General features: G+C 38.1%; 1 protein-coding gene across 2 annotated transcripts in view; it reads left to right on the top strand.

Moving 5' to 3' along the window:
- CFTR (CF transmembrane conductance regulator) overlaps nt 1-27,426 on the top strand; it is a 75,928-nt gene that overhangs the window by 5,798 nt on the left and 42,704 nt on the right. Inside the window, exons 2-11 of one of the 2 annotated variants that reach the window (XM_015853538.3) lie at nt 5,758-5,868; nt 6,749-6,860; nt 12,683-12,898; nt 13,779-13,868; nt 15,428-15,591; nt 16,350-16,475; nt 18,897-19,143; nt 21,175-21,267; nt 21,823-22,005; nt 24,809-25,000. In XM_015853538.3, the coding sequence (XP_015709024.2) occupies nt 5,758-5,868; nt 6,749-6,860; nt 12,683-12,898; nt 13,779-13,868; nt 15,428-15,591; nt 16,350-16,475; nt 18,897-19,143; nt 21,175-21,267; nt 21,823-22,005; nt 24,809-25,000 (1,534 nt within the window). The remainder of the gene's footprint in view (nt 1-5,757; nt 5,869-6,748; nt 6,861-12,682; nt 12,899-13,778; nt 13,869-15,427; nt 15,592-16,349; nt 16,476-18,896; nt 19,144-21,174; nt 21,268-21,822; nt 22,006-24,808; nt 25,001-27,426) is intronic. The other variant, XM_085528190.1, reaches the window with a different exon arrangement.

The raw sequence follows: 27,426 nt of genomic DNA, 5'->3' as shown, positions 1-27,426 counted from the left end.
GTTAGGAAGCCTCGACCTCTACTGCTGTACCACCAATATCTACCTCTGAGGTTGTGGGCCAACATAATAACATAGGAGGCATTACTTTCAGAGCAGCCCTCTTTGTTATGGTAATGCAGTTCTGATCATTTGTCTGTAGCCCACCCTTCATTCCTGTGTGGAACAATGAGCTTTCAGTACTTTTGAAGGTCAGCCCAAAAGGTTCGCCATGTCTACAGGTTGGGAGCTTCTTTGAGAAGTCTGAGTATAAAACGTGAAATGAATTAGAGAAAATGCTGACTCTCCTAGTCTGAAAGCATTTTGGCTGCAAAATACCTTAAGGCTAAGTTCTGTCCTTGTCTCAGCCTGATGCTGCATCTTTAATCTGACCAGCAGAAGTGCAAACCCTCTGTAGCACATCACTCTTCTCTGGGTGATTTATATACCTAAAGGCCGGCTGCCTGTAGCAAGTTTTATCTGTTTTTGAAGTATATATAAAGCTTGTTTTTCTTTTGCAGGGGAAAAAACATTAGTCTTAATACTCAAAATAAAATGATCAACTATTTGAAAGACTTGAAAGATTTCATAATACTTCAGGTATTGACATGGAAATGGAAATAGAACAATGGAAATTTCAAGCTACGACAGGATAGATTCAGGCTGGACATTAGGAAGTATTACTTCTCAGAAAGGGTGGTCAGGCACTGAAATGAACTGCGCAGGGAAGTGGTGGAATCAGCGACCATGGGGGTGTTCAAGGAAAGATTGGATGTTGTATTGAGGGACATGGTTCAGTGGGAGCTATTGGTAATAGGTGAACGGTTGGACTGGATGATCTGTTAGGTCCTTTCCAACCTTGGTGATTCAATGATTCTTTGAAATCAGTTTTACTACTTGTATTATATAGGCTTCCAGAAGCCTGAATGGAATTTTGAAGTCTACTGTACTGAGCATTGCAGAATATGCAATAAGGAAGCTTATTCTGAAGATCTTTGTGTCTAAGTAGACACCACAGATGAAGAATGGGCTAAAAAGAAGTTTGCTTATTAGTTCCGTAGAGAAGAAAGTGGCATGTACGAAGATTTTGACTTGTCTTGGAAACATGTGGTGATGTTGGCAAAAACCGACTGCTGTAGATCTCTTACCCAGGGCTTCAATTGCACATGAATGTTTATAGTGTGGCGAAGTTATTTTAGCATATTTCCACAGCAAACAATTATAAGCTCTTTCAGTCTCTGAATATCTAAATTTTTAAAATATGCTTTCAGACCAATGGCAGTGGTGCTGCTTGTTGCAGGAGAGTTATATAAGCCATCATCCTTATTTTTAATTATATTTTTTTCTAGCAGCATATGTATGTAGTGGATACAGTGTTTGTAGGGGCAGGATGATGCCAAACCTGACTCCGGATAATGAAGTGTCACTTTATGCATTCTAAATAAAGTAAGAAAGGGAAAGCCTGTGTTGCATGAGCAAGAACTTGTGGGCTGCATTTTTGTTTCACTAAGTCTCATACAAACAAAAGGATCCCTCTGAGCATTTTCACAGCCAGCTTGTGGCTAAACCAAAACTGTGTCAGGAAGCTTCCAAAATTAGAAGAAATCAAATAGACTTCTAAGATATTTTGAGAATAGTTGTATTTTTTTTCTTTGAAAACGGATCCTTCCTGCTGTTCAGATATGGGTAAGCATTCCTTTCTTTGGTGGGATTGCTCCTAGAAGGCAGTGCTTGTGTGATCTCTGCAGAATTGGCTCTGGGGGCAAGGTTGTGCCTTAGGGGAAAATCCCAAAGGACAGATGGGAAAGGTACTTGGTTTCAGGTATTTTCTCAGACTGAAGACTGGCAGCATCAAATACCACGATGCAGAGAAGATGAAAAAAGCAAGCAGTAGCAGCAGCAGCCTATAAATGTGCATTAATTACTTACTGTTGCAGTGGCAGTTTACCTTTTGATTTTTAATATTTATATTAAATACATCATTTCTTCCCATTCCTTTGCTCAAACTGCCACAAATCTGTTCAGTTTGTGAAGATATTTACCTCTGATCAGATTCCAGTTGCTGCCACTGGAACAAATGACAGAGTTGAATGAGTTACAGCATGTAATGTGCAGCTGAGCATTCATTTGTTATGATATATATCTGCAAATGCATGGCTAAATAGTGGAGTACTAAATTAAGTGAAGGTAGCTGGTGTCACATTGGTGATCATCTTGTAGCTTTTCAAGTTCAGCTCAGCCACAAACAGCACGGCTCCGCCACAACTTTGCTGATACAAACTCCCTAATTACATGTAAATATTTTTCTTGGAACATTGCATTTGTTTCTTTTTAAAGGAAAAAGTGCTGAAGGTGCTATATATACTCTGGAAGCTATTCCAGCCAAGTACCTACCAATTGAAGCAAAGTCATCCAACCTCAGCTCTGCTGTGCTGAAGGCAACCAGTGCCTGGGTGTTTGGCCACGGTGCCCGGCTGCTGTGAGGCTGTGCCACCCATTAGTGAGGGCCATGCAGAGCCACGGTCACTCTGAATTGCAGGAAGCTTACAGGAGAGGTTTAGTGGTGCAAATACATTTCAGGTGTGGCAGAACTGCCACCTCCAGTATCACATAAGCTACAGTTTGCAATTTGTTCTGCTGCCACAGCAATAGGCATCTTTTGGGAGAGAACTGGAGTGCAGGGCTCTCGTGGCATCTGGTCTAGTTTGCATTTTGAGGAGTGGTTGAGGTCTATGTGGTACCTTGGTCTTTTTCTTAGTGGGAACTCGTGGCTCTAAAAACACGTTATAAAACTTGGGCTCCAAAGCATCAAAATCATGTCTTGATGTTTTTTTCCACAGAAGCTGTTAAAAGAAGGGGTATGACAGAGGCACTGTTCTTGCTTTATCTTCACCACGGCTTGGGCTCTCTCTCCTAGGAGCTACAGGCATTATTTCTAGTTATGTTACCAGCAGGTAATAATACCTTGGGAGGGAAAGAAGTGCAGCCACATCTGCCTTTGTGCTGCTCTGTAGATATATCACTGTGTTGTGTGTGTGATTCCCCTCCAGATACCTGCTCTGCTTGGCAGACCTCAGTAGTGTGGACTGGCTCTCCTGGAGCAGCGGTACCTCAGGGTTAGAGAGGGTCTGCTGTCCCCGGCGAGCTCCTGGGAGGAATATCTGGGTGGTTGGCTTAGCAACACAGAGGCTCTTTCTGTCTTTGGTGACACGCAAAGCAGCCTAAAGGGAGAGTCAAATCCTATTGACTAGTCAACAGTGTGTGTTAATACTCTCTGGGAAGCCAAAGACATCTGTCCTTTCTGTACAGTTTGTTTGAATTAAGTGAGAATGCTAGAGAAATAAATAGCTGTGAAAAGAGATCTACTTTATACTTCTAAGGTGTATGATAAAGAGATGGTCGTTGGAAATAGAACTGAAAAGAATTTCAAACAATGTGTATATGATATTTATGTATCAAATGCGTAAGGTATTTTTTGCTACCAGTCAATTAATAAGGAGGAACTTGTTTTTCTTTCTTTCTTCTTTCCTACTGTACACCCTTGAAACTCGTCCCCTGCTGGGTTTCACGTGTGTGTACCCATAATAACATTCCTAGTAAGTGGCAGAACTCTGACAGCACTACAGGTTTCTCTGTGAAAGAGTTCATTAAATGCCAGCCAGTAATCCGGTGGCATTTGCTAACATAATGCTGTAAAGCCAATCTGTCTCCCTTCCTTCTTGCCTTCTTGCTTTCTTCCTTTCAAAAGGAATTTTGCATTCTTAGTAGAAATGAAAAGAAAAAGCTTGGAATTAATGCTGGCAAATCATTTCTATTACGTCTAAAAATAGAAGAGGCACATTGACAAACTCTGATTCAGCTGTTTTAGCTAATACAATGAAACATGGATAACTTCAGATGACATTGTTGGTTAAAATAAATGTACAACCATCTTACATGTCAAAATTTCACTAGAAATACAGAGCATAATGGTAAACTGGATGCTATTTGAATCTGGAAAAAAACTTGTTTGTAGGAGATATTCATGTATTTTCTTTTTTATTATTTCATTATATATACAGTCTGACATGGTTCTTGACAGCACAACCAGACAAATAGCACAATATTCTTCCAGCACCACAACTCAGACCTGAGGCACATGGCATGGCTCACAGGTCGGTTCAAGTGGAACTTCCCAGTAAGACCAGGTCAGGTGGGAGGTGAACACTGATGTTCAAACCCTGCTAAAGACTGTGTTAGAAACCTGACAGCAGAGCAGAATAACCCTGGAAGGGGTCAGTACCACTCATTTAGCTGGTTAGAGGAATTTGTCTGCTGTAGATACAGCTGCTCTGATGAGTAGGCTTACGAGGACAAGGACTGCACTAAGTTTGATTCAGACTTGTTGACTTTGGAGAAGAGGGTGACTTAGGGGCACGTGATTTAGATTGCACTGATAAGCAGAGCTAGTTAAAAACCAAGAAGAACAAGAGACATTCTTAGGAGTACAATAGGTTTGCTAAATACGCCACCACCCTCAAATGATAGTACAGCCACTCTGCATACTAATTGCAGTCACATTTTGTTACTTTGATCAGTGGCAAAATGACAAGGTAGGTCAAGTATTGAAAGTGAATCAATCAGTCGAAAGTATAAACAAAATAAAATGCGTGGAGAAAAGCAGGGCAATGGGAAATGTTGTCTCAAAACCTGCAAGTTTGGAAAATGTGAAACATTTCTCTTTTGTCAGGACAAGTTGGGAAATGCTTACTGTAGTCTCAAAGAATTACTGAGGAGCTCAGCAAGGATATTATTTAACTACTGTGTTGAGAATTAAAAAGATTGCTTTGAAAATATTGCTGCTTACTTGCATTAGCTGCAGTACTGGTTTAGAGTGCCACAACTCATTTGTTTTATGATTACCGGAATATCTACATATACAGAGTTTCTGATGAAGACAGTCAATGAGAGTGCTGTGCTTGAAGGGATTAGCCATTCCTGCATCAGATGTGCACAAAGTCCATAGCAACTGGTCCTTTCTGCTGTCTTGTATATGATTTGTCATGTGCAGTGGCCACTAAAGACTTTCAAATAACAATATTATTTTGAATTCAAAAGTGTTTTTCTGATCCATCTTCTTACATCCCTGAAAACATTGGCTCCTATTTCCAGTAGTGGTGAAGCTTATGGATCTTCTACCAATGACTACAAAGTAGATTCTCATAGCTTGCTTTGCTATAGCGTACGGTGAATTGCGTGATGTCAAAGACAGAGTTGAGCCCAAATGATTTGTGTGAACCATGGTATGACTGTAGAAAGGAAGGATAATGTTCCAGTTTCTTAAAACATACTCCCTTTGCAGTGAGTGTGATATAGCTGTTCACTTGGGAAATACCTTCGCGTTCTACTAAATTGTGAGGATTATAGACTTGTGTCTCATAATCTTAATAACTTTGTTAAATGAACATTAGCATGGACATGGTAGGTATTTGCAAATACAGAACAGAGGACTCAATGTCCTGCTCGTTGTCCGACTAAATGGGAAGACTGGGGCATAATCATAACCCCAAACTAATTAAATGCATCAATTTTGCAATTGTTGTTCTCATGCTGGGTTTCTCAGTGTAGTTTAATAAACATAATGTAAAGCTGCATTGTATTATATCATATTGTGTGTACATCTATGCGTATGTGTGCAGATATGCATAATTGGGGTGCTTTGAACAAAACAGTCGCACAGGATAGCGCAGTTCCACCATGAATCCCAGAAACCAGTCATCAGTATTTTATTGTTTTCTTTAGATGGACAAAACCAATTTTGAAAAAGGGTTACAGACAACGACTGGAACTGTCGGATATTTATCAAATTCCTTCTGCGGACTCTGCAGACAATCTTTCTGAAAAACTAGAAAGGTATGAAAAGTTCCCGGAATACCTTTGTTTCAAGGATCACATTTTGATGTTCTTTTTCAGTGGGGTGTAACTTCGAAACTGTGCTGCACACAGAACTATTTCATGTAAACACAAGGGTTTCAATCCAGTCCCTCTCCCAAAACATCTGGTGCAGGTTTTGCTGGCGTTCTGAGGCAGCTCCCATCTGCATGATTGCAACAATGCAGCTAAACTTAAGTGCAGGGTGATGTATGTATTCAAAACTGGTGGAAAGTATTGATAGCATAGGTATAGTTAATTTGTTTTCATACAGAGAAGGATTATAAATGGAATATCCTGGTTATTAAGTATTCTGTTGAAAAAATGAAGGAAAGTTTTAGCTAATTAAGTTCTCAGGAGTGCTTAAATCTGTGGGCTGAGTTTTGATTAAATATATGCTTTTTATATATAGCACTTCTTCTGATTAGTGATCAGTTATAGAATAAAAAATAAATGCTATGCAGTAGAAAAATCACGTTTCTTACACTTTGCTGGTATTTTCTTTCTGCAGATTGGAAGAGCTCCAAGGCATTTATTTTCCTATTATTTGTGTGTTGGTCTTAAGTACACCAGGTTTCTTTAAAACATACAGTGTGACCTTTTCATGAATTAATTCCCTGCAGAGTGATGTATGACTGTGTATTTAAAACTGCCAAATATGCGACTGAACTACATTTGAACTTTTATTGATCTATTAAGTCAATGAAGATCAGGTCTTCAGGGTCTCTGAAAAGCTTTGTTTCTTTAGTCACCTAAGCTAAATCTCCTTGGATATACTTGAGCGAATTGAAGTATGTCGGAGCCATAGACCCATGTATTTGCTCACACAACTTAATGGCCTTGTTTTTTGGTTCCTTTTCAGAGAGTGGGACAGAGAGCTGGCAACATCAAAGAAAAAACCCAAACTTATTAACGCTCTTCGACGATGCTTCTTCTGGAAATTTATGTTCTATGGAATATTATTATATTTAGGGGTAAGATTTATTCTTGTTTCTTCTGAACTTTTAGTGTTCTGTAAATGGATGCAGGATTACTAAATTAGTACAGAATCTTCTGAGTAACTACAAGCTCTTCTCTGTGGATTACTTAAAAAGGTAATACATCTGGAGAGATAAGCAGAGACCTTTTCAAGTAACTTATTTTCTGACCATGTGTTAATATCTTTAAAGCATACCTATGGTTAAGTGCAAGCATATGCCTGGAGAGTCCCAACTGCTCAGGTCTACTCATGTAGTGAGTACTTTCAATTTTAGATAGACCTCTAGACCAGAGTTTTATTTTGGATTGGGTAATACAGAAAGGAATTAATTCTATTACCATTAGTGTTGAATGTGGTATAACTTAGCTGTATTTTCAAGGAGGAATGTAAACTGGGCAAAAGAAGAGGAGAAGGGTAATTTGTGGGAGATAATGCATACTTTTATCTGAAGTTCATATTTCTTCCTATGAAACAGCTCTCTTCTACCTTTTTATGAAGTATTCCAGTGAACTATCTTAAGAAAATAATTAAGTTACAGAAATGCAAGTCTTTGTTCCCATTAGAATGAAGTGTAGCATGGAAAATGTCATGCTTCCTATTAAAGTGCTAATGATTTGTCTGTAGAAGGGAAGTTGCAAGCCAGCTAGATCTTCTAATGAGCTGATGAAGAAAGATCAGAAACTGCTCTATGGCAGCCATTCCAGATGTGTTCTAAGATAAGTGAAATCACACTGATACTTCAAGTTTTAATAAATTTATGCAGAGAAAAACTTGAAAAAAACCCGTAAGAATAATCTGAAAATTAAAACTTAACTGCACGCAAACTTTCATTATTTAAAGAATCTTTTTATAGGCAAAAAATAGTAATGTATCAGGCAATGCTTCTTGTCAAAGACCATATTTCAGATTAAGCATTGGATTAGTACTATGACTGCTGTTAGTCTTATGGAGCAATTCCTTTGCAGTAAACTTCCTTGGAGTTCCTCCTGCTTATGTGGCTACATGAAAGACAAATAAGTTATAAAGTAAGTTTGTTTAGGATTCTGTGGTGAAAATCCTGTCAATCCTAAGAATATTATGTTGTATTGCTAATGATTTCTGTGTAGATCACCATTAATTTGCTTTGGGTAGTCAATAACTGCCTAAAATTGTGCTTCAGATCAGATTTTCCCCTAAGAATTAAGGGAAAAAATGGCTGCTTCTTTCTCTTATAACACCATATCAAAAGGAAATGCAGCCCTGGTTTGTTTGCTACTGAGTATCGATAATAGAACCACATAATTAAAAAGTAACATAGTAAAAAAAGGAATAAATACTCTGAAGAAAATGTTTTTTTTCCCCCCCCTATTAAATACAACATTCACTTCTTTTTTAGTCTATTAAAAACTTAGCATTTACTTTGCTATGTCCTGTTACTGCACAGGCCTTAACTTGTTGCAAGCACATTGATTGTCACTTAGAGGTAGCTCCTACAGAACAATTCTGAAATTTCTCATCACCAAGGTTTGATTTTAGAAATAAAACTCAGCATGAAAGTGCTCTCTGCATTTTATCTTTTTAAATTCTTTCTTCTGAATAATTACACTTAGGAGTACACAGTTTCTGGTTGAAAATAAGGTAAACAAGATGGTTTCTTAATTGAGATAATATGGAAGAAATTACATCTAAGCCAACTTTTCCCCATTTCAAGTCTCTGTAACTTATTAGCTCTTGTCACTGATGGAGAGCCTCACGTCCCTTCTGACTGATGCTCACCTCAGTCTGAAGTTGCTTCTGCAGAAGATTTGGTCGAGTGAGACATTCTTTCTTCCTTCATGTACAGGGACCTCACAACAAGGACAGAGTGGCCAGGCTGTGCTCATTCTGGAGGCCTTTGCATCAAATCTTGGGCCACCTTCTGGTAGTTCAACTGTTGTACAGAGCTGCTGGGAGGCAACCTGTTTCTAATTGAATTTGATGAGTCAATTTGCCTTCTTGTCTTTGTCCTGGCATAGCAGAGCAGTACAGGGTCATAACATTTATCTCTGTGCTCTTTTACCTTGTTTGTTGATGACTCTCTGGGACAAGACACTTTCTTTGTGGACTCCTATACAATTCTGTCTTATTTGCTCCTGCTGCGTCTTACCATGACTGTTAATTTTTTATTCTATTTCCGCTTGTGTGTAACAGACACCAAGCCAGTGACTCCTGATTCCTGTCAGGGTTTTAACACAACAGCAGTTCTACAAATGTAGCTTACCATACAGAGCAGAATCTGTCACCTGAAACTTTCACAGTAATGAATTCTTGTTAAAAGTTAAGCAGTGTCTGAAGGTTTACGCAGACAGTTTTAAGGACAACGACCTTTCCCGGAATATGAAGTGTTAGGGGGCTTGTGACTGCGCAGAGCTGATTTCTCCATGTGGATTTCTTTAGGCAAGTACAATTTTGGTCAAGTTGTGTACAGAACAGTAACAGGTCTGCAGAATTCTTGACTCTTATTTTGTTTGCTGTTTTTTTTCTTCATTAAGAAATTGCAGACATAAAGCTCAGCACTCAGGAATCAAAATCTTTCACATTGAACGTGGCAAGGCTATATCTTATTTTGACTTCTTTGTTTAATTATGAGCTGATGAAACTATTCATTTTATTGAAACCCTGAAGAGGAAAAACTCTCTGCTAAAGCAGCTGATGTTCTTTTCAGACCCCGCACACGGAAATTAATGGGAGCTTTGCCATTGGTTTTAATGGGGACAGGATGTTGTGCCTTATTGGCATCAGTGCAATCAAGTTGTGTGCTCTTTTGAACTTCACTTTCCTTTCAACTCTTCTCTTGTCAGATCCCCAAGACACTCTCACAGCACCTTTCTTGGAGTGTTTTAAACTCCATTTACATCCCTGCTGTTTGTGCAGTTGTAATTGCAGACAGCATCACATCTTTGCTCTCATTAGGCATAGTATTCTTTTTCTGTCTCTCTGCCTTCATGCACCCTAGGTAATGATGTTGTTGAAGGTGGACAGTTGCACTCTGGCCCCCTAGAGTACCATGCTTCTCGCTAACACAGTGTTATGTTCGGCACGTTGAGCTAGTTCACTTAATGTATCTGCTCCCCTACTGGCCTAAACAGCTTCCACGTTTCACCTCATCAGCAGACGTTTTGTAATGTAAAGGAAAGATGGCCTGGCAATGAAACAAAAATCTTTCTTTTTAACAAGAGGTTGGCTAACAAATGGTGAAATTATACATTTTGCTGTGAGAATCATTTAGATCCTACTTACATTTTTGTCTTACAGTCATTACCATGAAATTTGTATTTCCATTCAGGTGAAGTTGCTGCTAACATCAACTTAGAAACGATTTTAGTATCATGTTCCCAAAGATTCTGATGAGGATTTCCTGAAGTACTTACATATAGATCATGTGAGTGCATAGGGCAAGAAGGGATATGAAGGTCCCAAGGCACTTCTTGGGCATGGGCCAAAGCAGAGATGTGCATTATTGTATTCAAATTCAGAGTGATTGAGCATATGGGAAATAATATGTAATGCAAAACTGCTCATTGTGGAAGGGCAACCATATCAGGTCAAGTCGGGGATCCATCTAGATATTATCCCCTGTCATACTCCATTTCTGTTCAGAACTTTGATCTTTTAATTAACATTTCTGTGAGTGCTTTTGAATTTCTCAGTGGCTTACGATGAATGCAGAAACTCTTGAACTGGATTTTCTGCTGGATGCACAATTCAATTCCTTTTTCAGGTGGGCCATTCAATTTATATACCCACATTCATATGTGGAGGTAATTTTGGGGTTGCAGTAGGAAAAATGAATAACATCTAGTTCCTCTTTCACTTGTATATTGACTAGATAATAATATATTTAGAAAATAAACTGGTAAAAATCCACTGAAAACTAGTGAATTCTTTTTTTTTCTGTTGCAGATAGCAAACATTTTGGCTTGTTGCCAGCCATTATTCTGCCCTTAGACAGTCAGTAAATCATCTTTTCTTTGCAGCAAGTTAGACGTGTAGTCTTTATAGTCACAACAAACACAGTAGCAGAGCATGGCATTTTCACTAGAAAAAGAGTAAATACAAATATAAATCTTGCTATTTTAAGCTTATATATATTAAAGCTTATCTTGGAATCTCTGAGAGTATGAAAACACTGCATTGTCCTTGAAAGGTGACTGTTGTGTATTTAGTGACTTTCGTGGAGTTTTGGTTTTCCACTTCTGGATGCATATGGTCTAAGCACAGCTGCCTTGGGTCATGTGTGTTTTAATAAACACTCCTCTCCTTTGCCTACTAATAACACTGAAGTTTTTGTCAAAGCAGCCTCCAGGTTTACAGCATTCATGTTGGAAGCATAGCGCAGGTATTCTATTTGAGATGTTTAATTTCTTCTCTTTTGTGAAAACAGTGAGTGATGCATATCAGTGATATTCAGTGATATTCAGAAGAGCTTATAGTTCATACTATATGAATGTTTGGGTTTGTTCTAGTGTGAATGATCAAGAAGAGAATGGAAAGTCAGACAGGATTTTCCCAGTCTATTTATCTCTGTAAAACATTAATTTTTGCTCAGTTCTACTAGTTCAGTTCTCCCTCTGTCTCTATATGGTGACCTGTGTTTTTGAGATCAGAGGCAAAATAAATTGTGACAGAACTTAGCACATCCATACCAAAGATAATTTGATGGTTTCTTCTTGTTTTTGAAGTATTGCTTTCCATTTAGAGTAAACATAGACATGAGAAAGAAGAATGAGGAAACAAATGGACAAAGTCTTTACCTTGAATGTAGAAGTGAAACAAAGGATCACAAGTGTATTTCATACCCTTTGGAAGTTCATTCAGAAGAACTAAACTGTTAAACCACAGCACATGGTTGATTTTTGCATATCTTGGGGAAGGAAAGAAGATGAAGAGAAAAGAAGATGGAAAAGGATGAGGTTGGAGGGACCAAAGTACCAGGACAATCAGGGCATGAAGAAATGGAAATGTAACTCAGCTGTGAGATAACAATAGTGAGGTTTAATTACAACAGAAAAGGAGGCTGTGGATAAATGTAACAGCAGGGTATGGTGGCAGATCAGCTGGATGCCTCATAGTTCAGCAGTGTGATTATGCCTTCTTTTTTGTCTCCTGTTCTGATACTCTGCCACGTTACTCATCCTAGCATGGGAAGTGTTGGGGCTGGTGGGACAGCAGTTCCTGGTTTCTCCCTGGGACTTCTATCAAACTTACCTCCCCCACCATTTTTGCCCTGTCATCCTGCTCCTGTTACAGCCCTGGTTACAAGAGCATAGAACTGTTGAGCAGGATGATCCCAGTTGATACTTTTGTTGTTATTTCTACTTACCATGTGTTTTAACTGTATTCTCACCATGTTGTTATCTTAATGTTTATTTCCGGACCTACAAGTCCTCCTGTGTCCTATAGGTCCAGATAAGCACAGTGAGAACTGTTCCCCAGTGTCTAAAACAGAGATCCAGCTGGCAAAGCTGAATTTGGTTGTATTATGTGATGAATCTATAATAAATCTGTGAAAAGTAAATCTGGAAGCTAATACCTCAGTTGTCATTTTTTGTAGAAGATGACCAGCAATATTTAAAAGGTTGATTTTGGTGGATCTGCAGGAGCATCACAGAGAGCAATGAGCTGTCTTTTCTGGTGCGGTTGCTGGATATTTCTGAGGTTTGCTCAAAAACAAACCTCTATGTGTGAATCTCAGTTGATCAGCTTTGAAATTACGGTGCCTCAATTTGAGAAAAAAAAAAATTAAAAAAAGGAAAAATCTGCTAAATAAATTCTTTTTGTTTTGTTTTTTTTTTTCAGGAGGTCACCAAATCTGTGCAGCCTCTTCTGCTGGGAAGAATAATAGCTTCCTATGATCCGGACAACTCTTCTGAAAGATCCATAGCCTACTACCTGGGCATTGGCTTGTGCCTTCTCTTCCTTGTGAGAACACTGCTCATCCACCCTTCTATATTTGGACTTCATCATATAGGGATGCAAATAAGAATAGCTTTGTTTAGCTTGATTTATAAGAAGGTAACTGTTTCATTTACACTTAAAAGCAAAATTTGGTCCATACTCTAGGTAGTTTTTAGGCCAATTTATTTAAAGTTTGATAGTTTTGTTACACAAAATACACAAAAGATGAATGTGATTAACATTAGCTTCTGACAACTGTTTGTTTCCTGTGTCTAAAGTTTACAGCTGCTTTGACTCAAGCCAGCCCCTGTGCGAGTTCAGATGGGCTGGATGTGTGGTGAGAGGTCTTAATTGTACCACTCTGCTTCTGGATTGCTCATCTATTGCAAAGGAAACGTTGAGTGCTGGTGGCTGAGGAATTTTTTCAAAAGAGATGAAGATTTAGACAATAAATATAACAGAGAAGGGACTGAGTTTGAATGTTACTGTATGTGAGGTCTCTATTTCATGAAGAATCAACGAATACTGATACATTCCATGTTCACAAACCCAATGATTTCAGAACACGTTTGATTTCACCAATACCAAAAGCAGCTAATATAAGCAAATCTGTTATTTGTTCTAGAATAAAGCTCATTGTAAAAACATCTTTCAAAAGCAGTTGTCTAGATAGGCACAGCAGGAGATTTTTGAGAGTGTGCGGCAACACGCAGCATGCGTACTTAATTAAAACTTGTATTTGCATATATATCTGTATACATAAAATATGCAACAGAAAGCAAAGGCTAAGTCAATAAATCAATATTTGAAAAGCAGTTTAATTGCTAAGTTGAATTCAAGTGACATAAATAAATTTAATGAGACTCTTAGTATCATGAAGCTGATAGGTGAGTTATTTTTACTACTGTATAACTGACTGATATTTTAATTTCTATGCATTTGGTATCATAGGATTAGCTACATGGCCATTTTCCTGTGGTTTTGTTTTCTTTTACAGACCTTAAAACTGTCAAGCAAAGTTCTAGATAAAATAAGTACTGGACAGTTGGTCAGCCTTCTTTCCAACAATCTGAACAAATTTGATGAGGTATGTTATTGTTTCATGCACTTGGTGATCCATCAAGTACAAATGCAGTCTCTCAAGCTGCTTGTGAAAAACATAAAGGAAGAAATAAGGATAAACAGCAGACTGCTCTGTCAACACTAAATGAAGTCTGTCTTAAGATTATGTTTTGGTGTCTGGTCACAGAAATGCTCATTCTAATGCTTACATCTTTGTTTTTCTCCTATGCTGCTGAGTGAAGGAAACCTAAAAACTAGGCATACCATAAAAACATTCTTGTTTTACAGTTCAGTGAGAATCCACCAGAAAATCTCTGGGTTACACAATTGGTGTCATAGCAGCCAGAACTTGCTCATCCAGTCCTTCAGTCATTTTTCCCTGAACACTGTATCTTTCTAATAAGGTGAACCAATATGGTTTTCTTGCCGTTAAACAAACAATGATGTTCAGCATCCTGTTATTATTATTACCTACTCTCCTTAAAAATCTAATTAAGTTTTGATGTAAGACCTTGTTAGGAATCATTTCCAAGACATCCTTTTTAGACAATACACAGTCACAGAATAGTTGAGGTTGGAAGGGACCTCTGGGAGCCATCTGGCAGAACCTCTCCCTTTAAGCAGACCCACCAGAGCAGGCTGCCAGTTATCGTGTCCAGGCTTCTTTTGAATATTTTCAAGGAGGGAGAATCCACAGCCTCTTTGGGCAGCCTGTACCATTGCTCAGTCAATACCTCCAATATTTCCAAAGTAAAAGCTTTTATTAAAGGCATGGAGGTAGATCCTTGGTAATGGCTTGGAGATTTGAAACTCCATGACCTGTTGTTCAGACTGTTTGTCAATTGCTCTGTTGGTAGCATGAGGTTTTCATCCATTGAAAGAAACAGGAAACTTGACATCAGAGGGACTCTACAGTTCCAACCACATGCCTTTGGTATATCCACTTTAAGCATTATTTTACTATGTAGAGGAATGTGAGTTATCACTAGCAAGCTAGGACAAGTGCTCAAGCAGTGCATCAGTGTAGCTGTTACACAGAGCTCTGTGAAGGTTCTGTATCTCAGCCTGACAGCAGTATCCAGTACAAAATCTGAAGGAACATGGCTGAAGTGGGCAGAAGCCTCCTTTGAATTTGTTGCACTCATACAAGTAATTTCTTCGCTAAAGTAATATTGGCCTTCTGTGTCAGAGGAAATCACTAACAAAAATCTTTTGTGTACTTTTCTCATCTTGCAGTGATTGAAAATGGTGGTGTCAATGGCAAATTCTGTTTACTTTTACAGGGCTGTGTTTTTTTCCCTCACGTGCATACACAGCAAAGAGATAATCGTGTACTGAACTTTGCCTTACAAAAATCAAAGATTAGATGTGGAATGAATATGTATTGCTGCGCTGTCATCATTATTAAGACCCAGAATGCTATGTGCTCTTAATCACAAGTCCTCCTTTATGAACTTGTTTTACTACTGGAAATATTTGTACCATTCCTCATTACATTTTTCAGTGTCACTTTAATTCATTTTCATGTAGCTTTCAGAGCAATCTGTAATTTTCATTATTATTTTCTGCTGTGGTTTTCTGTAGGGTCTTGCTCTGGCTCACTTTGTGTGGATTGCACCTTTACAAGTGGCACTGCTGATGGGACTGCTCTGGGATATGCTACAAGCTTCTGCATTCGCTGGACTTGCTTTTCTAATAGTTATGGCCTTTTTCCAAGCCTGGCTGGGACAAATGATGATGAAATACAGGTGATGAGACTGATTTAAAGGATTTTAATGTATTTTCCCAAAGAACGTTGTTTTAAGAGGTTTATAGTGCTTGACTTGGGATCTCTAGTTATGACATTGTTACAAAACTAGCATCCAAAGAATGTTGTATGTGTCAGAAAAGTAGGGATAAGTCTTTACTTCTTTAGCAGCAGCTATCTAATTTAAAAAACAGTAATGGCTAACACGCAGTAATTAGTGATAATACTTTATTCAGCCTGGAGAAAAGAAAGCTGAGGGCTGACCTCATTGCAGCCTTTCAGTACCTGAAGGGTACCTATAAACAGGAGGGGAGTAAACTCTTTGAAAGGGCTGATAATAGTAGGACAAGGGGAAGTGATTTTAAGTTGAAAGAGGGAAGATTTAGGTTGGATGTCAGGGGGAAGTTCTTTACTAGGAGAGTGGTTAGGTCGTGGAACAGGCTCCCAGGGACGCTGTGGATGCCTCGTCCTTGGAGGTGTTCAAGGCCAGGTTGGATGGGGCCCTGGGCAACCTGATCTAGTAAACGTGGAAGTTTGGTGGCCCTGACAGGTATGGGGGTTGGAGCTTCATGATCCTTGAGGTCCCTTCCAACCCAGGCCATTCTGTGATTCTGTGATTTACAGTATTGTTGATAGTGAGTTCATGTATATTAAAAATGAGTATATAGGAAAACTGATGTCATAAGATATAATGGGATGTAAACTGACTATAGAGGATGAAATAGATGAAAATTAACCTCCTGTCTTTTTACTTTGTAGAGATAAGAGGGCGGGAAAGATCAACGAGAGGCTTGTAATCACCTCAGAAATAATTGAAAATATACAGTCAGTTAAAGCCTATTGCTGGGAAGATGCAATGGAAAAAATGATTGAAAGCCTCCGTGAGTAAGTGGTTTTATTTGTTAGTCATGTTCCTTATGTGTTCAGAAAAAAATGTTAAGTGACTGTGAACATCATCTGTAGACTTGCTAGTAAGAAGTAAAGCACACAACTGTTAATCCTCCATAAATGAAGCGTGCATTCCCACACTACCGCTTGCTTTTTCCCAATTTATCAAATTCACAATAGAGATGATTTCTTTTCACTTTTTTTTTTTTTTTTTTTTTTTTTTTAATTTGCTTCCTCATTTGCTATAATGGTATTTCAGTGGTTAGCTTGTACAGGTAAAACAATTGTGGCATCTGTGTTTGTTTCTGGCCAGCCTTATCCTCACCTTATACTAAAAAGCCCTTTTGTAATGGTTACTTAAGGCTTTATAGACTTTCTCATTCTGTATAGGAGGAAACAGTACAACACCTCTGCAGTAGTTTTCTGGGAAGTGCAGTAGAGCTACTTGTAGATGTGCCACACAATCTGTTTAAGCAGTACAGCTTCAAGTATTCATTCTGTACAGTTGCATCAACATTTATTGCTTGTGGAAAGTCTTGTGTGGTGCTTATCTTCTCAATTAACATTGGGATTGAACTGGAACAAGCAGAGATGAAGCATAAAGGAGGTAAAAGAGCAAACCCAGTGGGCTGACAGCTTGGAGGACCTCAGTGCAGATGGAGTCCTGGGGGAAGGGAGAAGTGACATATTGATTGATAGGTGACGTTGTATGAAGCAGAGTGTTTGTAGTCCTTTAGGGAACATTAGAATTCTGTGCCAGGTGTGTGATTGGTAAAATAAAAGAAAATAAAAGAAATGTAAGTATCGTATTATCATGTAAATAAAAGAGGTGAAATGGTATTATTAAACAAACACCCTCTTCAGCTGGTTTGAATCTGGACCTGGAGATCCAGTTCTAGGATGGAACCAGGCTGGGATTCAGCTGGTGCCACCAGGACTGTGCGTTACCTTTAGCCATTTTCAGACCACATTTTTAAGTAAATCCTGAAGAAATGAATTTAGATTCATATATACATTCCTCAAAATAGTCAAGAAACCTGAAAAACACATATAGTACCATTTCACATTTTATATTTACTGCAATACTTTATAGAAAATTTTGTAATGCTGGAATTCAGTTGTTACTATATTATGCGTGAATTGGAAAAATGTTATAGGATCAATCTGTCTTTCTTCTGCTGCTCTTGCACCAAAACACTGTATTTTCTGACTGATCCAAAAGGTCACTTGGCGGAGATATCACCAGAGCAGGCCAGGCTGGGAATGTCAGAATTTCAATTGAATTTTTCTTGCTGGGACAGCTCTGCGGGGCTTCACAATTAGTTGGTTTGTTAAGATGGTAGGAAATGAGACATTGTGAGTTAACCCATGCCTGGATTTTAGCAACCGCGCATCATAACTCTGTTGTTACCAAACTGTTTCTGTGTGCTGGAAGTTTCTGGTGCAATCTAGTTTAATCAACTCTGATTTAATGAACTAGATATAACTGTAAGGTTACTCTTCTACATCTGAGCTGCCCAGGCTGGCCATCCTGCAGGTGTAAAACTGCTGGAGGCAATGACCCCATGTAGCTGTGATACTTCAAATATGGACTGTCTCCTATGTGCCTCCTAAGTCTGTAATGATAACTGTTTATAAAAGGTGTCTGAATAAATGTACTGCATTTCTACGGGCCATATAATGTATTTGAAGAGTGAAAAAACACAGTGCCAAACTGTTACACCTGAACAACAGTGTAATAGTGCAGAAAGTGAAGTTCAAGTCTTGGAGTGCCTGTATTTTGTCATTTGGCTGGTACTTGAGAGTATACTGAGAATGGTTGGTGCATTGGTTCTTCTTTGTTGGAGTGATGTTTGTAAGCTGCAGCACAGGGGGTGGTTTTGGTAGCTTCTACTGGATAGCTTCTACTCTTTCAGTTGAGGCTGGCCGACACCTCATTTCTTAGATGAGGCTGTTAGTAGGATGGTCTGCAAAAGGGGATAACACTATAACTGAATTGTAGATTGTTCTTGGAGTTTTTATGGTTGTGTCTAGGAAATCTGACAGTTAGGAGTGTCTGATTTCCCGGGGAATTATGTATCTAGATGACCAGATGAGAAGGGGATGACATTTCTGGGAGCATCAGATGCTTCTGGAGGGTTGTATCAGGAACTGTAATGGCTTGTGGCTTATGAGGCATGACATAGATCATTATCACTTTGTCTAAGATCAATGCCCAAAGATGGGTGCAATTATTTTTTAAATGTAAATTGGGGTTGAATTTTGCTTTTTAATTGCATTCCTAAAAAAAACCAAACCAAAAATGAATGATCTTCTAGGTCAATTGTTTTACCGGCAGTTCTATCCAAGATTTGTAAGATGTAAACTGTGAAATCAGATACTAATGATTTGTTTATTCATTTATTTATTTGTTAACAGAACTGAACTGAAGCTAACCCGAAAAGCTGCTTACGTGAGATATTTCAACAGCTCAGCCTTCTTCTTCTCAGGGTTTTTTGTGGTGTTTTTAGCTGTGGTTCCATATGCTGTGACTAAAGGAATTATTCTCCGAAAAATCTTTACCACTATTTCCTTTTGCATTGTTCTTCGAATGACAGTGACCAGGCAGTTTCCTGGGTCTGTGCAGACCTGGTATGATTCTATTGGAGCAATAAACAAAATACAGGTAGGGCACACACACCTCAACCTTCCCAAGTACGTAAGCTTATTCTTTATATCGTGTTATCTTGTCATTTGATCAACAAAAACACATGGCATTTGTGCAGACTTTCCGAATATACTATATGTTGCTTTGATTGTACACCGTGAAATGTCATTATAAATCCTGATGTTATTATATGGTTCCCCGGGCAGCATAACTACAAGAGTCCTATGCTACCTGCCAATTGCTTGTTTTGAAACAGAGGCATCTAAGCCTTTTTTTTTTTTTCATTGCAGAATAGGGAACTTAATAAAACTATACTTTCTGGTACTTACTTAAGAGATGTTTTCCCTTCAGAAAAGGAAGTACAAAATTAGTATGTGTTTTACCTAGCACAGCTTCCAGTAGTTGCAATCACAAACCTGCTGTTTTTCTAACTATTAGCGGCAAGAACAGCAGGAGATTGTACAGCTTATGCAAATGTGCATCTCATTCATTATGAGTAGTAAACATAATTAAGGTACCGGTCTACTAATAATTATTGCCTACCTTACCTACCAAGATCAATTGCTCATGTACCAGCGTGAGAGGCTTATATGCAGAGTCAGCTCAGGGTAAACCTTAATGACCTCTGTTTTGTCTGTTGTTTTGTAATCAATGCTCAGAGAAATAATTCTATTTTGAATCCAAATCTTAGGAATTAAAAACAACAAAAAAAAAGACTGTTGATGTTTTTCATTAACATATAAGTAGAAATACCCAATATGCTCAATATACCCAGTATAGAAATAAATACCCTTAAAGATCTTCATCAGAAATCTGAACTGTAATAAAGAATAAAAAGATCTATTGGATTCTTCTGATATTTCTGATTTTTAACTGGGTAGAAATTTCAAGAATCTAGCCTTGAGCCTGTCTATCTGACATTCAGAAGGCTGCCTCATTGGATCCCAATTAACACAGAGCTTGTGTTGCCAGGCTCCCTAGGCATTAGTGGAAGCATCCTGTCTCATATTTCCTGGAAGAGTGCTTCCAGTGCTTTTTCACAGAACTGGCAAGCCCAGTTGTCACACTACTTTGTTAGACGCTTGTCTTTGGGGATATTAGCTATATGGCTCCTCTGGAATTCATAAATAATAATCTCTTTGTAATAGGTTTGCTATAAAACCCATATAAAGGCTTCACAGAGTCCCCAAGCAGTGGTGTCCTTTATTTGTCACAGGAAATATGCATACATAAATAAAATGAATAAGTTATACGTACATTTCTGTGGTGTAATTTATTCATCAGTTTGGAGAGTTTGACTGATATTCTTCCTTACCATCTCGTCTTTGTTTGTCTGCTGTATTAGAGGCAAATCTACTTGGTCCCATGAGAGAAGATATTACTTACAGACTGCATAGCCTTAATAGAATAAAAGGGCAGAAAAGTTAAATTTCATACATAATATAGACTTACTTATTTTTTCCTTATGTTATCCTAGAAGATAACACAAGTAGGATTGCTGATTTCTGTCATTTGAAATGACCTTACATCAGTGCTTCACTAGCCAGTGTTATCTGCCTTCTGTGCCCACAGAGACATTATTTAACTTCATTTAAGCTTTCACTTTTGGAATAGTGTGTCAGCAGTGTGTTGCTGCTTAGTTTCACTGTTTAACAGTGTAACCTTCAACATCCCACTCCAGAAACAAAGCTCTATTTGAAAAGGATTAAAACTGGCAGCTAATGCTGCCTTAAACAAGTCCTGAAAGCAAAGGAAATACAATGTTTTAATATTCTTCCTAAACCAGAAGCAAATACATGCATGCTTATATTTCCCCTAACAGTATAAGAATTGGTAGCTTCAAGAAACATTCACATTTCCTTCATATTTCCTTCCAAATCTGAAAGACATTGTACAAGCTGCATGTATGCCTTGCACAACAGCATGAGAATGCAGTAGCACTATCAGAAATGTTAACAACTGGTGCTGTGCATATGCAAGTCTGCACTACTCTGTGGGACTGACTTGTCTCGTACCATTTCCTCTAATCTGCTTTCATTGTGTTTCTAGGATTTCTTGCTAAAAGAAGAATATAAGGCCCTGGAGTATAATCTAACAACAACTGGGGTTGAGGTGGACAAAGTAACAGCTTTCTGGGATGAGGTTTGTACTTCTACCCCAATTAAATTCAAATACAGACTATATATAGATATATATACACCAACATTTGACACACTGTTCTCTAATAAGAGCAGACCTCACACCTTCATTTTAACTGGCTTCAGCTATCTGGCGGCAAGGAATATGTGACAGGCAATAAAAATCAAATTATCCACTGTGGAGAAACATTGGAATAGCCATTTTAGTAAATGATAAGGCCTGTAACTTATTTCAGATTTAAACCATCCTGAAACCGAAATCCGTCTCTGACATGTATAAATATCAGAAAGTAGTTCAGTTAGAGGAATATTTTGCTTGTGTCAGCATATTTAGGGGCAAGTACAATCTGGATGCTAAAATAGATACAATTTTGAGAATAAATTAAAATTGAAATTTTAAGAATAAATTAGTTATGGATAGGAAAATAATGTCAGCAAAGTAAGTCCATAGGCTTTCATAAGTCATATATATTCATATATAGTATGATATACATGTCTGCATATGTATGTTGTGTTCATTTTTTGTGTACGTACAAACACACCAATATGTATGTTGCAGGGAATTGGAGAGCTCTTTGTAAAAGCAAAACAAGAAAACAACAACAGCAAAGCTCCTAGCAATGACAACAATCTCTTCTTCAGCAATTTTCCCCTTCATGCTTCTCCTGTTCTTCAGGATATAAATTTTAAGATCGAGAAAGGAGAGTTATTAGCTGTTTCTGGATCTACTGGATCAGGCAAGGTATTTCTCTTTCTGTTGCTCCAACAGAATTTTAAGGATTATTTTCGTGTTGTTGGTATTGTTAATGGACTTGTGGTAATCTGTGCCCTCTCTAAAAGTAGCAGCAGCAGGAAGAATGTATGAATAGAATATATGTCAGTAAAATGATCCATAATTATTATAAATTTTACTCTGTGGTTAATGTGAAGAGGAGTCTTCTGGATAGTTTTTGTACATACAAGGATATAGGCTTAGTAGAGAAATACCAATTGAAATTACAAATCTATTTTTCCTTAGGAACTAGAAGGAGGTTTGCAGGAGTAATGCAGACTGTAACCTTAAGCTGGTGATCACGATGAACATCTCCCTGCCTGTTTTAATAGTGCACTGGAGAACGTTACCTGAACACCCAGATCGCTCAGGGTGCCTGAAAGCAGGGCTTTGTCCTGCTTTGCTAAAATTTTAAGGAAAAATTTGAAAACAAAGTGGTCAATAATCTGACAAACATGGCACTAATTAGCCAAGTAACTATGATGCATACTCTGTATATGTGACATACCTCATCATATAGATTCCAGATCACTCAGTACCGAGCTTGAGCTCATGCTCTCAGTTCTAGGTGAAAGCCTGGAGGACAAGTTTGGGGAGGTGCTGTTCAAACAGGTGGAGTACTGAGAAGTTGTGATTTAGATAAATCATCATCTTAGATCTGGAAAATGTTATACATGCATTTTGTTTGCAGATAGCATATCCAATTGACCTTGATACTATCATAGAATCATAGAATCACCAAGGTTGGAAAAGACCTGCAAGATCATCCAGTTCAACCTTCCACCTATCACCAGTAGTTCTCACTAAACTGTGTACCTTATAAAATACACTGAACTGTAATACTTATATTCACTGGAAGCTGTAAGGATTAGATAAAGAATTAGATAAAGTATTTGATCTTCAGGGAGCCTTCTGAGAAGGCGTGAAATAAAAGAAAAAGTTAATTATGGATTTGTCAACTTTTCCCATTTAACAAATTATTGTTGAAAGTATTCTGACTTCATTTACTTTCACTGATCAGGACTCCTTTGGATGAGGAGGATTCCCCTCTGGAGATTTTCACAAGCTATCTGGACATTGTACTGAGCAGCTCTAGGTGTTCTTAATTGGGAAATCAGGTGTTGGGCCAGATGGCTTCCAGAGGTCTTGTCAGTCTCAGCCATTCTGTGATTCTGTGTGAAGCGTTTGGTTTGTTGAAGTCAGTGGCAGAGGACCTATCAATTTCAAAAGGGTCAAGGCTTCAGTATTATTTTTCAGAAATGATACCAACACAAAATACATGAGGTTGTCCCGGTATGCATTTTAAAATGCTGGTATACATTTTTACTGTGATAATTCTGAATTAACAGAAGAATTTTATTATATTGCTGAATTATTAATCTAAGATGGCTGTTGCTGAAGCTCATACTTGTAATACAAAATGTCAGTTAGTTTAGGACATTGTTGATATATTCCATTTATTAAGCTGCTTAGGAAAATTCAGATCACGCTGTGCTGTAAGCAATTATATATATACAAGAAATCTGCATTTTTCCAGGCAATACAGATGAAAAGATCAAATTTTATCTGAAAGGCAAATGTAACATAAGATTTACACTTGTCGCTCCAACAAAAGATGCCTCTCCTTTCCTTCCATCCTCTCAGTGTAGGGTTTCTTTCTTCTTGTTGGTATTGCAAATTCCAGGGATTGTCAGGCCTATGGAACAGAGTGTGTACTTATTTCTTCTATCTGTGCTATGAAGCCTGATGTCAGCTCACTTTAAAGACTATGACATAAGATATTGTAGCTCAACATGCAGTGTACAGAACATCCTAAGAGATTATCCTTTGCAAGTTCAGAAACTTCTTACTCAGCTTTTAGGAAAATTCAAGATCTGGTACGATGGGAAGATGTTTCATGATACTCCCACTGCATACTGTGTAACTTCTCAAAGGATCTTTTTGCTTGAGAACATAAAATTGTGTCTTAGATAGATTTTTAGATCTTTGGCTGTTATGTCCCAGCTTTGTTGACTGTTTATTTGTGATAAGAACACCACTGGAATGCCTCTGTAACATATTTTTCCTTGTATTTCTCAACTCTGTTCTTTGATCAAGTAGCTAGTGATGTGTGACAAGGTTACTACAAGCTACTGATTAACTTTGAAATTATAACATGTTAGTGCTGAAATTGCAATCAATTCTTTTATGAAGGGAAACAGCAAATATGCATAGGTCATGTATTCACGTAAATGAGTTAACAGTTACAGACAAGACTTCAGATCACACTGAGCAGTTGGTGAGCAATTACATCCACAGAGATATCACACTTTTCAAGGCAACACAGAAAAAGGGCTATAAACATCAGCAAGGTTGTAAACATGAACTGTGTTGTACAAAGAACAAGCAAAATAGGCAGTGATGTTAAAAATCAAATAACATTCACCATAAGTTCAAATACCCGACATCCATATGTCTCCTATAGATATTCACATTTTTTACCTTGCTATCAGTTTACTTAAAAGTGCATGCTTTTGCAGCCACATGCCTTGTTTACAGGCCACCATACAGTTTTTCTTGTTCGGTGAATAAGTTTCTCTCTGTTCGGAGGCCTTTCAGAACCATACACATCATTGAGATCTTCAGTAATTGTGACTTGCACTAAGTCAGTGAATGTAGGGGCATTTTACAGAACAAAAATACCATCTTATTATTTTAAAGTGATTCCTACTTTGTTTAGCATTTCTTGTGGTTGTACGGATCTCAGATATATGAACCATTCACAATTTTTCAGACTTCACTTCTGATGTTGATAATGGGAGAACTGGAGCCTTCTCAGGGTAAAATTAAACACAGTGGAAGGATATCATTCTCTCCTCAAGTCTCTTGGATCATGCCTGGAACAATCAAAGAAAACATCATTTTTGGTGTATCCTATGATGAATACCGATACAAGAGTGTCATCCAAGCCTGCCAACTGGAAGAGGTCAGTCATCTAGAACTATTAAGACCTAACTGTAAAAAAATAATACTAAATAAAAGTCAGGGAGTACAGTTTTACATAAACAAGAACTCATCCTGGCACTCAGATTTTGTAGAATTATAAGTCAGCCTATTGGCAGCTCCTTCAGACATGTACTGATCGTGCTGGTTCTGGGAGTTTACATAACAGGAGCTAAATCAGCTGGCTCAGGTACTATAAGGTTCCTGTGTTCTTAGTCTTCCTTGCTAGTTAAAAACCTAGTCAAATGTAATAATATTAAACAAATTATGTAAAAAGTATTGTTTCTACTTTTTTTTTCTTTTTTTCTTTTTTTCTTTTTTCTTTTTCACACGTAGTATATTATTTTTACATTATTTATTCATAGAAAATACTCTTTGTTACAATTTTTGTAAATTATTCTGCTCACCTCCTTTTGCACCTCAAGAAATGTTCTGGGGATAATTCAGTCTCTATGCCAGAAACTTGAATTATTTAGAGGAAAATCTTGACTGAGGTGCTTTTCTTTGTGTGAATGCTGCAAGTTTTCACATTGGAAATTACTGTAGGGTCAATCTTTATGTGACGTATAGTCTGTAATGAAGTCAGAATGCCCTTGTGTTTGTTTGATGTTACCAGAGGGTAATGTATGAAATGACACTTTTTCACATTGCAGTATACTAAAGGACCCAACATTTTAGGCCTTTCCACGCTTATTGCTGTGCCATAAGATCAGGTGTTTTCTCAGCAGCATGTAGATGAAAACAATAAATATTTAACTGTGCTGAATAGGATCTTTCTTTAGGCTACATAGTGAAACATTTTCCTTTAGTGCCAGTCAAGCAAGAAAACAATAGCCGCTCTGTTTAAAAATAAGATGAGGTTACAGCATTTTATCTGAGAGCAGGGTATAGTCAAGCGATAAAGTAATCTGTTCTTACATGTTTATGGCCATTTCAGTCTGTGTTTGGATTGTGGTTTGCTGGAAATCTTCTTTGAAAGCTTCTGAAGACAGGAGAATTAGCAACTTCTCTTTCAGGCATTCTCAAGTGAGTAGTCCTTAACCCCAGACTTAAAAAGTTGTAGTTAATGCCAAATCTCCAAGGGAAAACTTGCAGCAGTTTGATTCTTTCCTTGTCCAAGGAGGTTTTCCAGCCCAGGCCCTGGCTAGAGCAGAAGGTTTTTAATGGCGGGTTTGTTTGGTGCTGGTGGACCAGCTTGGTGTCTCCACGTTGGTGAGTTAGCTTGGTGTTTTGGTGTTGGTGAGTGAGCTCGGCGTTTTGGCACTGGTATGATACCTTGGTGTTCTGTTTTGGTAGGATGTCTCAGTAGGTCGGAGTTCCTTTGTTCTCCAAGCAGGCTCAATCAGGCCAGCTTTGATCTGCGTGGGTGCAGATCTGTGATGAACGATATGCTTCACCTCTAGCAGGGCTCATTATTTGAGGCTAGGTTTGATATTTATGAGGATACTTTCTTCTGTACTGAAGCTGAATAACTTGGAATGGCCTGACAAGAAGGCAGAATGGTCTGTAATTAAGCCAAATGCATTACCTTGTTACTATTATTATACTTGCTAGTCTCAATTAGTGTTGAATATCAAATTATCAAGTAGGACTGAGTATAGCAAATTTAAGGATGGTTTTCAAATATTAATTTCTAGTTTCTTCCCAATTGTGCACTTTTTAGGATTTTATTATGACAACAAGAGTTAATATTTTGTTGGTTTAGGGTTGTGTTTTTGTTCTTTGGGAAGAAGGGATACCAGAGGATTTCTGCCTAAGGGAGCTCACTTTACTTTCTTCTCTCCAATTTGTGTAGGTAGTTACGTAGTGCACCTGAATGCAAGAGACTTTTGTTTATTTTGTCTCCTATATAGGTGCTTCAGGGTGGACCAAGGTTTGGTGATAAAAGAGAGTTTATTTCCTTATTGCACATATGCTGGAAGTCAGTTGAAATACATCTCTCAACAGTGACTAATTGAAATTTTCCTTCAAGTTCCATGCACACAAAAAAAAAATGGTTTGGGGAAGACAGTGCCATTTCCTTTGACCCAGTGATTAAGTGGACACAGAATCATATAATCATAGAATCTTTTGAGTGGAAAGGGATCCCTAAAGGTCATCTGCTCCAATTCCCCTGCAATGAATAGGGACATCTACAGCTAGATCAGGTACTCAGAGTCTGGTCCAGCCTGATCCTGAATGTCTCCAAGGACGGGGCATCCACCACCTCTCTGGGCAACCTGTTCCAGTGCATCACTATAAACTTCCTTATATCCAATCTATATCTCCCCTCTTTTAGTTCGAAACTATTTCCCTTAGTTCTAAAACAGCAGACCCTGATAAAGAATTAATCCCCTTTCTTATTATAGCTCTCCTTTAGTTACTGAAAGAACACTATCAGATCTCTCTGAAACCTTCTCTTCTTCAGAC

This window comes from Coturnix japonica, chromosome 1 (assembly GCF_054131305.1).
Source record: "Coturnix japonica strain WE chromosome 1, WE-NBRP24, whole genome shotgun sequence".
Lineage (NCBI taxonomy): Eukaryota > Metazoa > Chordata > Aves > Galliformes > Phasianidae > Coturnix > Coturnix japonica.
Note: the sequence above shows the minus strand (reverse complement) of the source record. Positions and strands in the feature narration are given on the sequence as shown.